The sequence below is a fragment of the Mustela putorius genome, unplaced genomic scaffold (assembly GCF_011764305.1).
Source record: "Mustela putorius furo isolate JIRA1106 unplaced genomic scaffold, ASM1176430v1.1 tig00001012_pilon_pilon_pilon, whole genome shotgun sequence".
Lineage (NCBI taxonomy): Eukaryota > Metazoa > Chordata > Mammalia > Carnivora > Mustelidae > Mustela > Mustela putorius.
In genome coordinates this window covers 2,334,808-2,350,417 of record NW_025421531.1, presented here as the reverse complement: position 1 = coordinate 2,350,417, position 15,610 = coordinate 2,334,808, and the positions used below count along the sequence as shown (strand labels likewise).

The following is a 15,610-nucleotide window of genomic DNA, read 5'->3' as shown; positions in this document are numbered from 1 at the left end:
ACAGAGGGGGTTCCAACTCTTCTGAACACAGAAACCCCAAGGGTAGAGACCTTTTCGCCTTGGTGGTCGTGACCCGGGACAAACATGCGGGCTTGGGGGTGGGAGATGGAGTCATGTTTCTCTCAAGGAGGGCAGTTGCAGTCCTGCTCTGGGTGAGACACGGCCCATCAGCCACAACACTGAGCACACTGAGGTCCTCGAGTGAGAAAGGGCTCACCTCAGCCCAGGTCTCCCTGGGTTCCCCTCAGCTTCTCAGCTGCCCCCTCGGGTTTCCTCAAATACAGTGTTTTTTGCAGGTCGCCATCCAGAGGGCAGGATGGAAAATGCCCATTCTCCTCACATTGTTGCTCTTGCAAGGTGAGTCCCAAACACCGCCCGGATGTGGAGCTGGCAAAGCCGGCCCAGAGCCTCCCAGTCTGCGGGGTTTGCTGGCGGGCCGCTCAGCAGTGTTCAAGGCTGCCTCGACACTTCGGACTTTCTACCCCTGGCTTTCTCTCCCAGGATCCCGGGCCATGCAGTGCGTCCAGGGAAGGGTCAGGTCTGCGTCCAGGGGGAAGGAGAGAGGCAAGAGCCCACAGGAGAGGGCCAATGCCGGCCATGCTCACTTCTAGAATATTCCCTGTTCTGATAGTCCCAGTGTCTCTGCTCTCTTCCCTTCCAGTTGACTGAAAGTCGTCTGCATTTGCAAGATGAGGGTTCCAGGGCACAGAAGAGGCACTGCTGATTCTCCCTCATTCCAAAAACACTCAGTGCCAGGACCAGGACTCGGGACGAGGGCAGACCTGCCCTCCTCAAGAGTGTCCAGAGTCTACAAAGAAACCGGCTGGGTAAATAAAATTTGCATTTCTGCATCTACTGATTTAGTGGACACACGTTTATGGAGGGCTGACCACGTGCCAGTCACAAGGGACGGGTGGATGGAGGACAGAGTCCTTGCCCCATAGGTCCTGGCAGGCTGGTGGTGAAGCTGGCCAGGTATAGATCGGGCTCAGATGACGCACGGCCCATCTCCAGGCTGCGGTGTCTAGATTTTATTTTGATGGTGATGGGGAATCATTGAGAAATGTGATAAATATGTCCCCAGAGTGCCTGGTCCTAGAACCTGGTCCTGAGTAGAGACTGAGCAAATCATCATTGAATGAATGAAAATGCTCTGGTAACACCAAAAAAAAAAAAAAAAAAAAAAGAAAGAAAGAAAGAAAGAAAAGGATGAATAATTGTATATAAACAAATAATTGGTATATAAACAAATCAGAATTTTAATGAACCAAAAGTTCATTTTGAGCAAGAACCCTCTGTCATATAATCATTCTACCTCTTTAATTGAAAATTTTAAAAATTTTCAGTAGAAGCGGGCATCCCCTGCCCCCAAGCAAAAACTCAGGCAGGCCCATGATTTTTCTGCTAACATATTAGTGTAGGTAAGAGTCCTAACTCAATTCCCTTAAGTTTTAAATGCTGAATGTATACTTTTAAGGGTGCAGTTAAAATACTTCAGTCTTCCTTCAAAGATGTGTCCCCTCATTCACCCAAGGCCTGTGGTCCGGAAGGCAGTACGGGGGATGGAGGCCCTCTCCTCTGTTCCTCCCTCTCCTCTCCTCTCCATGTCATGTGGGACCCCAGCAGGGTCATAGGGGCCGAAGGGAGGTGCGGTAGAAGGCAGGGAACACTTATTAGATGGGGTGGCAAGGAGTTGAGAGCTGGCTCTTCCTTTTGTGGTTGTATTTGTGAACTAAGATGGTCCCCTGATGGTCCATCTCCTCCCTTTGCCCAGGCTCTTCTTTGACCCCCCCCCCCACACACAGAAGACCCCATCTCAGATGCCGGTGGAGTGGCCCTCTCCCCTCCAGGCCCCACCTCTAGGCCAGGGAAACACTCATTCCTTTCCCACTTCTCTGCCAGATGGAGGAGGCAGCCACTGCAGGTGCAACCGCTCCCCCTCTGTCCAGCTTCAGACCTCTAGTGCTCGCTCAGACCGAGTCGGTCTCCCATCCAAGAGCCCCCTCCTTCTGCAGGCCCCCTCGCTCCTCCCCGGGGGAAGCCAGAGTCACAGACAACTGCAGGGAAATGATGGGGTCCTCGACTCCACTGTAGGGCTGAGAATATGCATCAGGGAACCGAGGAAGACACCCCCTTCATCCTAAAATACTAGCCCATACCCAATAGATTCTCAATTATATATAATATAATCTGTATACACCTTAAATATATGTAACTAAGAGCTACTGATCAGGTATTCACCAAACGAGTTCTCAAGGGCAAGCAAAATTTGGTATTTATGTAAGAAAAAAATGTTCATTGCAAGAGCGCATTCAGGATTCTTATCAGCCTTCTCCTGTGAGGTCAGACTGCCCCATCCTGCTGATGAACGGGGCAGAGAGCCTCTCGTATGTGCCACGTGTAGACTGCAAGAATTTCTGAGAACTAGGATATGAACACCTTATCAGGGCACCATCACTGTTGTCCCGAGATGGTCCTTGTTTAAAATTGTGAATATTCTTGACTTTTAAAGAAAAGCTGCCATTTAGCTTTATTAATAGCAACATAGCTGGTGGCATGTCATTTAATTAAACCTACAGTGAGTAGTGCTATAGTCATAGCATTTCCTATAATTAGACCTCAAGACATATGCAGCAGGCAGGCCAGCTTCATGAGCATGTGCCCTGGGCAAGCACAGGGCCCCATACTCAGAAGGGGCTCGGTTTAATGCTCCGCTAGCATCATAGAGAGCAGGGCTTACTGGCCTCTGAGTGGGGATGTTCTGGACTTCATTTTGCACCAGGCTTTGCAATTCTATAGCCAGTTCTGGCAATGGGATATTAAACCTGGATACTGAACTGAACCTTCTTGGGGCACCTGGGTGGCTCAGTCGGTTGAATGTCTGCCTTCAGCTCAGGTCATGATCTCTGGGGTCCTGAAATCGAGCCCTGCATCGGATTCCCTGCTCGGTGGGAAGTCTGTTTCTTTCTCTCCCTCTGCCCCTCTCCTGCTTGTGTGTACTCGCTCTCTCTCTCTCTGTCAAATAAATAAATAAAATCTTTAGAAACAAACGAGCAACAAAAACTAAACCTTCTCAGCTTCAGATGGCCCTAGAGACATAGAGCAAATCGATCGAGGCCAGGCAGCCACATCTGAAAGCCAGATGTTTAAGCACCTGGGCAGGACCGTGGAGAGACTGCCGAGCGGGCTGTGCCAGCGACAGCCCCCCAACATAGCCATCTGAGGAATCAGGGGAGGGTAGCAAGCTCACAGAAGAAGTGCTGTGGAGAGAGGTGTCAGTGTTGGGCTCGCCTCCACCTGTCCTGGGGGGCAGGAGGGATCACTTCCCCCTCACGTTCTGTCAAATAAGAGAAGGAACTTCCAGAATGCCATTCGCCAAGCTTCCCCACATCCTAGCTTCTCTGGACAGTAGGACCAAAGCGTGCTTCCTGTGATCAAATATGGGACCTACAGAAGGAAGCTGGCCCTGGGGAACCCCGCCACAAAGGCCACCCAGAAAGGGCTGTGGCCTACAGAAAGAAGGGCAGGTGGCCCAAAGTCATAGGTGTGGTTTTGGAGGAGGCACAAGAGGCCCCAGGAGAGGCAGTTCTTACAAGGAAGGAACTGCAGCCAAAGGGCCTGGAACAGTCTGGGAGACCAAAGATCTAGGAAGAGCTCTGGATATCCCTTGTGCCCGGAGAGTGTGCGCACAGACCGCAGCTCTCCCGGTCACCTTCCCCTCTGCCCCGCCACAGGCAATCCCCGCGGGGCCTGACCTACAGTTTTGAACAGAGGAAGGAGCAGAGCAAAGAGACTGGAGTTGCAGTCAGTCCCGGAACTGGGCTACATATATAGGTTTTGACCAGACTGGACTTTTTCCAGTCTCAGTGAGACTGTGAAAGTTCCTGCACCTGAAATCGTGCCTGAGATTTATCGAGGAGCAGAGCCGGTGTGAAGAGACAGCGCGAGAACAAGCTCTGTTTCTGCCCGCATCGGGTCAAGTTCATGTCATTCAGTAAACAGGCCGCGGACGCGTTCAGACCTGAGGTTCGCCCCTTGCCAAAGCAGACCTGTTCACGGCGCTGCTCGTCTGTGCTCTGACGGTGGTACGCGGCTGTCTGTATTTCTGCAGAAAAGTGTCAGGTGTGAATGTTTTTCAGTTGCCTGGTCCACTACATGGACCGCAATTCTGGTGTTCAGGGCACCCTTCCCTCTCAGGGGAACGCACACTAGCCCACCCTCCCCTACTTACCTCCTCTCTTGTGTGTTCCATCAAACTGTAGCCCCTTCCGTCAGATGCTGACCCGGTTCTGGAAGGACTTGTCTGAGAACGCCGGGCACGCGACGGGCGCTGGCTAGATAGCTGGTGGGAGCATTCTCGCATTTCTGTCTCTCCGATGGGGCCTTAGGTGAAGCTCCACCCACACCTGGGAGCACTCCTGAGCTCCCAAGTGTCCACGTGCATTCCTCTTCCCTTCACTTTCACGACGGCATTTTCTGACCTGTTCCCTGATTCCGGCAGAGTCTGGAGCTTGTAACCCGCAAACAGTGGCTATAGCCAGTGCTCCATTTCCTTTGACTTTTTTCTCCCCTGCTCTCTGCCCACAGCTGCAAATGCACTGAAAGGTCCGAGGCTGGTGTCTGGGGGGCCTGGGGGAGCTGTCACCATCCGCTGCCGCTACAGCCCCTTGTCCATCAACAAGCACGCGAGGAAGTACTGGTGCCGCATAAGCCCGGTGACACGGGTCTGCCACACCGTCGTGTCCACCACCAACTACACTCACCTCGGCTACCGCGGCCGCGTGGCCCTAGCAGACTACCCGCAGGGCGGCTTGTTTGTGGTGACGCTGTCCCAGCTGTCCCCGGAAGACGTGGGGCGCTATCGCTGTGGCATTGGCAACAGAAACAACATGTTCTTCTTCAGCATGAATCTGACCGTCTCCACAGGTACGGGCTGGTGGGTCAAGTTTGGCGAAGTGAATGCGGGGTGTGGGGGGGGAGGTGCGGGAGCAGATCGACAGGTCCAAGAGGGCTTTAAGCTTGGGGAGGGGCGGTGATGAGGAAAAGCTGGGGGTGAAGCAGGGACTTTAGGAAGTCGGCTTTCATTTCAGAAAGCAATCACTTTCAGAAGGAAAGCAGGTATTTGGAAAACTACCTTAAATGAATGCAAGCCAGCTGTCCTGCCTACATTCCCCCAAATTCTGTGGCCTGGATGCTTGGAGAGGACTCCAAGAAGGGGGCAAATTGAAAAATGCAGCTTCTCAGGCTCACGAAGTCTCTTTGTTCAGACAAGCAGACGTGAGATACTCAGGAGAGAAGTGTTTTTTCCTGAGACCGAGCCCCTTGACAGACATCCCACAAGCTACCAAGACCATGCTCTGCCTGGCAGGTTCCAGAGACGTGACCTGGAGTTGGGCACCCGGAGTCCACGGAAGGGGGCCCAGGCGGTGGCCGGCAGGGACAGGTGGCATGGCAGGGAGCAGGCAGAGCCTGGGTTTGCATGTGTCCGGTGAGATGTTGCTCACACATCTGCTGAGATGGCCTGCTGTGTCTGAGAAGCAGTACGGGGCGGGCTGCGGAAAAGGGGCCGCGTGGGAGTATGGGACGACTCAGTAGAGAGTATGTGGGCATAAAACAAGGAGAAAGGACCACGGAATGTCAATACGTGCAACAGGCTAGAGGACACGCCTGGTTTTCCCTAATTTTTATTTTTTCCAACATATTAACCAAAGACTGTGTGGCTTAGTGAGGACGCAGTCCTTAGAGCAGGCACACTAGCCTGGCATCCTTTGCTAAATCCTGCAGGCAACCAGGGTAGCCTTCCCATGTGGTCTCCCTCTGCCGTCCACAGATCCTTCCAGCACCAACCCCTTGGCCAGTCTGGCTACAGGTGAGCGCATCACGAGATCCTCTGAAACAGCATCACCAGCGGCCAACAGACAGACCTCAGGAACCACCCAGACTGTAGAAAGACAGGGGACAGGATGGGACAGAATTGCTCTGCTTCCAGGAACCAACAAAACAGGAGCATCAGCTGAGGGAAGGCAGACCCCAGGGACAACTGTGGCCATAGCTGTAGGAACAGCCAGCCAGGGAGAGGGCTCTGTCTGGGCAACAACAGTCCCCATTCTAGAGAGTCTGGCTTCAACAATCCGAGGCGTGTCCAGAACGACAGAAGGTATTTGGGTGTGGGACACCAGAGGCTCAGTAGCAAATACAGGTAGGCCCAGTGAGGAAAGGAAGGAGACAGCTACTGAGGCCGATGGACCACCAGAAGAAACAGACTGGGTCAGAACAGCTCTGGATGTCACGGGGAAGGTCCCAGGGACCGGTAGGCCATCGACTCTGGTCTCAGGAAAATGGGTGCAGGAAATCCTGTCAGAAACAGCGACAACTGCTGCTCAGCCACAAGCCCTGGGCTCCAATGAAGGAAGCACCCCAGCTGCGAGTGTGTGGACCCCAGGACCCACCAGCATAGAGATGGCGTCTGAGCAGGAAGCCACCAAAGGGGACCTAGACATGCCTGTTGGAGACAACGATCCCCAAGCCACACCAAGCCAGGCCCCAGCTGCTGGGTCCGCGATGCCCGTGGGCAAGAGGTCCTCCATGATGAGGTAAACTCCCAGACCCTCGTCTTGGCCGGGCTCCGTACCCCCCACTCCCGGCATGCTCCCCCGTGGGCTGATGTCTGTACCCCCCACTCTATGTGCTCACTTCTCTCTTTGTAACCCCGGGACAACAAAGGGCAAGAACCATAAAAATCACAGACCCTCCCTTGTTCAAGAGTCCTTGCTAAGAAACCCAGAGTATTTTCACATGGTTTTCAAGTAAAAATCTAAACATTACGAAAACAGAATATTTAGGTTGAACCGTTGGGACTTTTTTTTTTAAAAGATGAGGAACGAAAGCTTTAGAGAGGGGAGGTACTTGCTGAAGCCACAAGGAAAGATTGTGGCAGAGCCAAATGCCCAGGGCGGGTGACATGACTCACTTGGTCCTCTTTCCCACTGGCCCCCAGGGGGGGCCCACACCTGGGCAGTGCAGTGGGGATCAGGATTCAGGGCTTGGAAACCTGAAGACAAGGGTTCTGGTCCCCCCCCCCTGCTACTAACCTGCTGTGGGAATGAAGGCGGCCAACTTCCCCCACCTTAGCCTCTCACCTGTAAAGCGAGGGGCGAGGACCATATGCCCTTCAGTCTCCTGTCCAGCTCCAACCGTATCCCCCCTGTGCTCTTTCCCTCCCCACACCGGATACTTCCACTCCAGCGCATCTCCAGGAGAGAAAAACATCTCTCGGATCCTGATTCCTGTCTCCACGGTGCTGTGCCCCCTGACCCTTGTGGCATTTGGCCTATTGCAAAAGAAGCTCTGGACAAAGAAGATGAGTGAGTGCAGTTGGAGTAGCCCCGAGGCTGGGGAGGGAGTGTTTGTTCTGCTCAGACACTCTCAGGACTGGGTCGGAGTCGGTGCCAAGACCTCTAGAGAGGGAAATGCTAAGTTCTAGCTTGAGCCATTTCACCGCTCCTGGCCTTGGTTTATCAATGAAATGGGGGAACCTTCTCTGTACTTATGCCTCAGTGATGTCCCAGAGCTGGAAGAGAGGCTGAGGAGAGAGGAGAGAGCTGAGGAGCCTCTCCTCGGAGGAAGGCAAGACAGACGTTCCCCACAGGCATGCGAACGGCAGGACCAGTCCCTCGTGGAGGTCCCAGATGTGGGAATGAACTAAGCTTGTGCCCTCTCCGCGGCCTGCCTGAAAGTCTCTTGAGCCCACGTTTAAATGCTCCCCGAATGAGTGCTCCACAGTGGTTAGCTCTGACGAAGAGAGGGTGAGATTTGTGGGAGCAGGTGGAAGAGACTATGGTGATTACAGCCAGGACCCCAAAGGCCCGGCCCCATCCTCTTCAGTCAAAGGGCTCCACTGCGTTCTTGTGTGTCAGGAAGTTCCCAGAAGGGGCAGGGGTTTGGGTTCTCAGGGAATCAAATTCAGTCCCCAGTCCCCTCACAGCCTGCTCTGTGTCTGTGCAGCTCAGGAGACAGAGAGGGCAGCAGCGGTCACCTTGATTCAGATGACATGTCTCCTGAATCCGAGCCTGCAGCCAGACCAGCTGTCCCACATGGAAAGGAGCATGCTCCGGGATGACTATCCTCCCCAGGTCAGTCTGACTGTCCCAGAGACACACCCCGGACCCTGAGGAATGGAAGCATAAGCTCTCTTTCCATCACCAGGGAAAGAGAACCAGGATGAAGGACCATAGCTTCAGCCTTTCCTCTGTCTGTACAAAGCAGAGTGAATGGAGTGGGCACTCCTTCTGGGGAAGCAGAGGCTTCCCTTGGGCCACCCTTGGGCCCAGGAAGGTCAAGCATTTCCCCCAGCCAAAGGGGATGCATGACTCAGAGAAGGCTTCAAGAAAGGTTTGATTGAACCCTGGTGGAGGTCACCTAGGAAAGTGTGAAATTTCCTTTCCTGGGATTTTGAAAATATATGAGTCCTCTGACTGCTATAACTTCTTAGCCACCATCCTTCGCCCTTGCTAGCTGCCTTCTTTTCTGAAGTCCGTTAGCGCTCAGCCTGCTGCACACATTTCATCAGATTCGCGTACATGACGCTTGCCTTCTCAAGTGCACTCTGAGCTCCTGTGGGGCAGTAATCATGTTAGACCCACCTCACTAAGTTCCCAGAGGACCTCCAGCTCTGTGGGGCCCCCAGTAAGTATTTGTGGTTGAAAGGCTGTACTGGAGGGCATGGGCTCAGTGGCCTCTGAGATGCTGAGTCTCCTTCATTTGGGAGTTCCCCTGGTTGACTCCAGTGGCAGGTGCCTTCTCCATAGAAACCAAAAAGAACAACAACCCCCATTCTTCAAATCACCCCTTCCCATTTGAGCCCATACTCATTATGCCACAGACATTTTGACCCAGGCAAGATTTTCTGGGATTTTCCTAAACGCATGGATGAGGAGGGAATTTTTCAGTAGATTCTCACCTTCTTCATAAAGCTCTTCTTGTTCCGCTGTTTATAAATCTTTACTATTGATGAAGCTGGGAAATGGTCATTTTAAGGGGAGGGTGGTGATCACAGAGAAGGTGGCCAGAAGGAATTTTATGTGGATTCTGCTTCATAAACACTTCATTCCATGTCTATCAGAAAACTTTCACTCCACCCTTGGTCCCACTGCGTTTTCCGGGGTCACATCTGCTTTTTTATTCTGCCAGATCTGTTAGCCAGCTGTCTGAACTTTGCATCTGGGCAAAGCAGCCTTTGAACAATGGGAGAAAAAGAAAGGAAGGACTCCGGTGTCAAGTTGAGAACTGTCAGGTCGACATTTCCAGAAGGATCAACCCTGCCTCCATTGCTGGAGAAACCCTCCATTAATATTGCCTCACAGCTGATGCCCAGCGCAGGCGCTGTCCCCCCAAAATCACAGAGATTTAGTCTTCCAAGTTGGTGAGAGAGACCCCATTGTTTTGGAGAAGTAGGGAAGTTGGATGTGTCTAGCCGAATGGAATCATAGGCTTTCAGAGCTAACAGAGCCTTACAGTCCTGGGTGAAGTAACTGAGGCCCTATGGGGAGAAGTAATCTGGTTGAAGCTAGTGAGTAATAGAGTAAGGATCCGAAAAGGGAACCCCTAACTTTGATCTAGTACTTTCTCCTCTTCGCCATTGCTAAACAATGTTTCAAAGCAAAACTAATACCATCAATGACGTTGCTGTTTCTTGCCCCAGATCATTTTTGTGAACACTCTCTCAGTTCTCAGTGACCCTCCTGCATGGTCTGTAAGAGGGACAGGGAAGCCAGAAGAGCCACATTACCCCATTCAACCAATGAGGAAGCAGGCGCGGGGGCAGAGGCTGTCCAGCCAAGGTCACTTGGCCCATTAGAGACAGGGTCAGGCTGAGAACTCAGGCGGTAAAGGATCATTCCACCTACCCAGTGTTTACCAGGGGCGTCCACAGAAGGCAAGCTTCTCAAGATCGTTAAGAGGTGTTCTGAAGGAAGAAAAAAAGTTGAGGTGGAAGATCAAACAAGTTTGGGAAATGATGGTTAAACAATAAATGGGTTCTTATGCATACGACTTTTTGGAGTCTTTGATACACTAAGATACCTTGTGAATAGCCCTGGGGTGTGGGGACATTAGGAGTGTTTCCCCAGCGTTTTGGACTCTGGTATCTTGGTGAGGCAATCTCCCTGGACTGGGTTCCTCAGATCACTGTTTGGGAAAGCTGGGTGCGCTAAAGTCGGGGTCTGCAAACCTTTTCCGTCAAGGGCCTGAGAGTAAATACTTCACACTTTGTAGGACACGTAGGCTCTGCTGCAACTAGGCAGCTCTGCTGTTGTGGCCCCAAAGCGACCAAGGACAATACTTAAAGGAATGACACTGGCTGTGAGCCAACACAATTTTATTTACAGAAACAGGTGTCAGGTTGGATCTGGCTCTAGAGCCAGGATTTGCCAACCCCTGAGCTAAGCCATACAAGCATACCAGACTGTCCTGTTCCCACTCTGATGTCAAGGATCAGACCCCACTCTTCATAAGCTTCCCTGCCTCCCCTCTGCTTCCCCCTGATAACCCTCTCAGGGACCTCTCCTTCCTCCAACCTCCTGTAACAGTGTCTGCTTGGGGTTCAGCAGGGAAGAAGCCCAGTCTGACAATGCCATCTTGGGGAAAGAGGGGAGCAGCCCGGCAAGGGTGCTCGCCAACTGGCTGGAGGCAGGGGTGACTTCCAGAAGTAGAACCGGTTGGCACGTCCGGGTGCATTAGGGGAAGCTGAGGTCTGCCAGGAGGAGGGCCAGCAATAGTTCAAAGTGTCAGAGCAGAGTCAAGATCAGAGTCTCAGGGCCTACCGTTTATTGCTGGGCAGAGATAAGATCAGAGGGAAACTCTCACCTGGAAAGAAATGGGGCAGCCCCAAGTCTCTATAGCTTTCGTCTATGGGCTAACTAATGCCTGCAGTGGGGCAGGAGTCAAACAGACAACGTGGGCCAACTCCACCACGTGGCATGGTCAGTGGCTTGGCTTTTGTCTTCTATCCCCAGCTAGCGTGGTAGTCACATCACTGGGACGAGCGGCAGGGAAACATCCATCACTAGGCTAGAATCAGGGAAGTCTCCGTGGAGATTTAAATTCAACATGCAGGGAGTGCCGACTTTCCCGTAATCAAGCAGGTTCCCCCCCGAGAGGGCAGAGCTCTTGTTGTGGATGCTCCTTGTCTTGGTATCTCTACGTAGCAGGCACCACCCTTGGTTTTCACCTTGCATTTGATGCAACAGTTCTGTAAGGCAGGCATGAGACTTCTCGCTTTCCAGATGCAAAAGCTGAGGCCAGAGAAATGAAGAAGTTAGACCCCTAGGGAAAGGGCAAGTGGAGAACTGAACACAAAGCAGTCTACCCTCATGGTTAAATCCTTGATCCATACCCCTCCATGACTTCCTCCTCACTTGGGTTTATGCCCTGGAATCTGTTCAGGTCCTTTCCTGTTTAACCTTCGAGAGCTTTCTTTGTTTTCCTGTCAGGCCCGTGTGTAGAAGGTTTTATAATTATTTCCAGTGATTTGTTTTCTTTGGTCACCCAGCAGTGGATTCCCAGCCTGGCTAAGCGAAGTGTACAAGTTCATGGAGCTGGAACAGAAAGCTGAAATTTCAGTCACTGCCCCGAGGTCTTTCCCGGCATTATAGAGCCCAGATTTTCACTCCCTGTGGGGATGTCCATCCATCTTGGGTAACCCAGGGCAAATGCTTGACAACCCAGGAAACTTGTCACTGTTCTCCACTAAGGTTTTGGGGCTTTCTTCCCCTCCTCCAGTAGCCAGTGTGGTCTGGGAACTCCGGAATCAGCTTAAACACAGCTTTAGTCAGACACAAAAAGGAAGGTATTTCCACGGAATGATCTCTAATGCACTTAAGCCGAGTGGACATGAATTGTGTGATTATTTTCCAAGGGTACAGATACCCCAGGGCTAAGGGATTGACAAGTGTTCGGTCCAGCCCACCAAGTTCTTCCCTTCCCATTAAGGGCTGCCACTTGGCTCGTGGGCTACTCCCCGCACCCCCGGGACCAGCCTGCTCCCTTCACTCTAAGCAGGAGGACAAATTGTCATCCCCCTGCCTGCTCCCCAAGGGGTCAGCAGAAACCCAGAAGGACAGCAGAGGGGTAGGGGAGGTCACTATCCCACACTTCTGGAGGCATGTAGAAATCATGAACACTGGGGCACTGTCCAGTCAGCCACTCTTTGTCCCCTGGTCCCATTTTGTTGAAGACACACATTCCCTGGTTAGCATCCAGAGCCTTCTCTGTTCCGCCTTTTCCAACCTCTGGCTGAATTCCCAACCTTTGCTTATTTGCTGACTTGGTCTAGATCTACCAGTTCTGCTCTGAGAGAAGAAGGTCAAAGAAAGGCCACTCTTTTCCCTAATGTTACAAATTCCTGACTCCCCCGAGGATCTTAGTTAAGAGAGGAAACGCCAAGACTATCATGACCAAAGGTGTTTTCCATGTTGCCCAGCAAGGTCAGTTGTTGCCCTTGAGACGAGAGTTCAGGAAAAGAGCATTGGGGAGTTTTGCTTCTGTAGAGCCTGGCATGGGAAAGGGCAGATGGTTAGTGAATGCAATGGCCTAAACTTCATTTTGCCAGCGCACGACTCCACCCGCACAGCACAGACAATTAAAAATTAATTACAGTACCTATCCCCAGAAAAAAGTGGATTGTATACCATTGCACAGATGAGAATGTTGAGGCTCAGAGGGGCGTGGGCCACAGGGGATCACAGAGGATGTTTTTCCAGTGGCCGTCCGACAGGCAAACTGTGGGCTGAAGGCCAGGCTCAGATCAGGAACAAGGAAACAACACTTCTGCAGAAGGACCCCAGTGGCTTATGAGAGGGGCTGGGCCCTGTTACCTGACGCTCTGCCTGTTGACTTTGGATGTCTACTCTGAAAATCTTCCTCCTTCCGCCCCTCCCTGTACAGGGTATGGAGGTGGGAGAGGGAAAGAGAGCAGTTTGGAAACTTCAGAAGAGGTGGTTCATTTGTTCCTGCCTCTCAAACCAAGAGACCAAAAGTCTCCGGGGCTCTGGGATTGGCCCAAGGAAACTGAGAGCGCCTCTGGACCAAGGCCAACTCTCCAGCCCAGCTTCACTCCTCCCTGCTCTGCACAACCAGCTCTTTGGGACAAGACCCCACCAGTCTCAGGAGGCTCCCACCGCGGTCTCAGCCTTCATCGCTCCGTCACCCAAATGACGAAGGCAACCCCCACCCCACCCCAGGACCCCCCCAAGGAATGTTGTTTTTCACTCTCTGATTCAGAGTGAACAGAGCTAGGAAAACAGGAGAGGAGTAGGACGTGTGGACAATGACACAGGGAGGCAGGTAATCAGGGGGAAGGAGGCGGCTCAGGGAGTTCATGGGGAAGAAGAGCGCCCCGCTCTCATACGTCCTCTGTCCAGCAAGCCGCCCTCCCCGACACTCTGCGGTGACCAGAACCACCTTCTATCCACTCTCCACGCATCCACCACCCAGCTGGCCATTGTCCGACTTTTCACTCATTCAGGTTGTTCTTGACATGGACGTCACACTGCCAGTCCCAGTCCCAGATATCAGGCTCTGAGCTCCTTGAGAAGGGCCTGGAGAGCCTCTATGAAATCACTCCACAGCCAGGCAAATACAGACTATTAATAGCTCCCTAACAGGAAGGCTCACCTCAAAAAAGGCTCAGGCCTCCAAACATATGTGGGCTCTCAGGAGCTGCCCAAAGGCCTACCTGAGCTCAGCCAACTAGACTACGGCAGGGCCCGCTTTCACGGTGGGGTCCCAGGCGGCGAGCACGCTACGGCCTGCCTTCCCAGCCCGCAGCACTCAGCTGAGCACCAGCGGCGCTAGTCCCTGTCCCGTGGTTCTCTCCAGCCCAGAGCAGGAAGTGTCCTTGCTGTGTTCCTGCCAGTGCAAGACAGCTAGTGGCAGGGATGACTAGAGTATTACCTGCTGATGACCAGGGTAGGGCTGCTTGGACATGATAATCCCACATAGTCAATATCCTTAAAGGCGGTTGGGGGGGGGGGGGGCGGGGGGATTTGATATTTAGTTTTGGTAGATTCACAGTCATGATTCTACTTTCCCAGTGATGGACACTGACATGACTGTATGACCGGTTTGCTGAGGGATGCTGGGTTTGGGGGCCGGCTGGTCTGGGATTAAACATTGACTCTACATGAGGTTAAACATTGACTCAGCCCAAGATCTGCACTTGGGAGCAGAGAACTGGCAGTAAACAGCCGCGATAGGCTGTTTCATGTGTCCGCTCTTATCTCCCTCGGCTGGCGAAAGCCACACTCATAGGGGCCATCTGCGGGGAGGGATGCCAGGATACCAGAAGGACAGGGGAGGTCTGGGAAAGGACCCTGCAGCTCAGGCCTCTCCTTCTCTCTCTGGGTGGCTGGGTCAACCCAAGGTCTTGGAGCGCCCAGCTGGTGATGCCTGCCTGCAGGGTCAGACCTGCACAGGCCTGTATGTTTGGTCCTCTCCAGTCTTCCCTGAATTGATAGAAAGTGCAGATTGAAGCCTGTTGCCGCCCATGCAAACATGATTCAAAAGACTCTTCTGGAGAGTGAAGGCTCTGGGAAGTAGAAGAAACTTCCTAATGCTAGAAAACCTTGGTTCTCGACCCATCTCTGCCATATCCTCATTGTGTGACTTGGGCAAGTCATTCCACTTCTCTGCCCTTGGTTCCTCACTGATCAGTGGGAATCACTCCTGGTTCTGAAAGTCTGTAAGATGCCAGCCTCTGCACATATCATACTTAGTATCTGTAACAAACGCACAGGCTAAGTCTAATTAGGCCCATTTTGTAAAGGAGAATACTGAGGTCCAGAGACCCTGAGAAACTTATCAAGGGTCCCCTGGCCCAGCAGGTGGCAGGGCTTGGATGTGAACCCAGGCATTCTGGGTCTGGAGCCTGTGACCTTTCCCCAAGGCTGCCTCAGCACACTGGCTACTGCTCAGCTGGTGTTGCCCCTTGGCAGTGGTGTGTGGGGTGACAGCTCCTCAGGTAGACCAGATGCCCTTGGGGAGCAGAGAGGCGCACAGCTAATGTCTGGACTTTCCCTGGACCTCACTCGGACTGGTCATGGGCATAGTAGATGCTTACAGTAGGCTATAAAATGTACCCCCAAAGACATGCTCACCTCCTGATCCCTGGGATCTGTAAATGTTACCTTACTTGGGAAAAGGGTCTTTGCAGATTTGATTCAGTCCAGGCACTTGAGATGAAGAGATCATCCTGGATTATCTGAATGGGCCCTAAATACCTTGTAGGAGAGAGTGGAGAAACATTTGAGGCACACACGGAAGGCAACATGAGCACAGGGACAAGACGGGCATGATGAAGCCACAGGCAAAAAAAATGCCCAGGGATCCAGCAGCTGCTGGAAGCCAGGAAAGGCAAGGAAAAGATTCCCCCCTTGAGCCTCCAATGGGAGCACGGCTCTGTCCACTCCTGATTCAGACTCTCGGCCTCCAGAACTGAGAGCATGTTTCTGTTCTTTTAAGCCAGCAAAATTACAGTGATGTGTTACAGCAACCATAGGAGTCAAAGGCAGAGCTCACTCAAAACACGGAAGCCTGGGCCTGGAAAAGCCTTGGA

The 15,610-nt window shown here is 52.5% G+C and overlaps 1 protein-coding gene and 1 long non-coding RNA gene across 3 annotated transcripts; one reads left to right on the top strand and one right to left on the bottom strand.

Annotated features, from left to right (window-relative positions):
- The first annotated feature begins 316 nt into the window (after nt 1–316).
- Nucleotides 317–10,038, top strand: FCAMR (Fc alpha and mu receptor). Its single transcript, XM_045086981.1, has 6 exons — nt 317–357; nt 4,529–4,926; nt 5,831–6,593; nt 7,246–7,364; nt 8,005–8,132; nt 9,190–10,038. The coding sequence occupies exons 1-6, from the start codon at nt 317–319 to the stop codon at nt 9,196–9,198; spliced, it is 1,458 nt and encodes a 485-aa protein (XP_044942916.1). The 3' UTR covers nt 9,199–10,038.
- A 320-nt stretch (nt 10,039–10,358) lies between these two features.
- LOC101670828 lies at nt 10,359–15,610 on the bottom strand. 2 transcript variants are annotated; one of them, XR_001180076.2, is made up of 3 exons: nt 12,687–15,596; nt 11,393–12,548; nt 10,359–11,291 (listed from the first exon to the last, which is right to left on the bottom strand). It is a non-coding gene; the product is annotated as an uncharacterized LOC101670828 (long non-coding RNA). The 2 variants fall into 2 exon arrangements; XR_006608620.1 differs by having other exon boundaries at nt 10,359–12,548; nt 12,687–15,610.

Bases quoted from the DNA above. Each gene is read 5' to 3' on its own strand.
- FCAMR (XM_045086981.1), top strand. From the start codon at position 317: ATGGAAAATGCCCATTCTCCTCACATTGTTGCTCTTGCAAG. The intron at 358-4,528 runs GTGAGTCCCAAA...ACCCGCAAACAG, and splicing joins CACATTGTTGCTCTTGCAAG to TGGCTATAGCCAGTGCTCCA. The intron at 7,365-8,004 runs GTGAGTGCAGTT...GTGTCTGTGCAG, and splicing joins GCTCTGGACAAAGAAGATGA to CTCAGGAGACAGAGAGGGCA.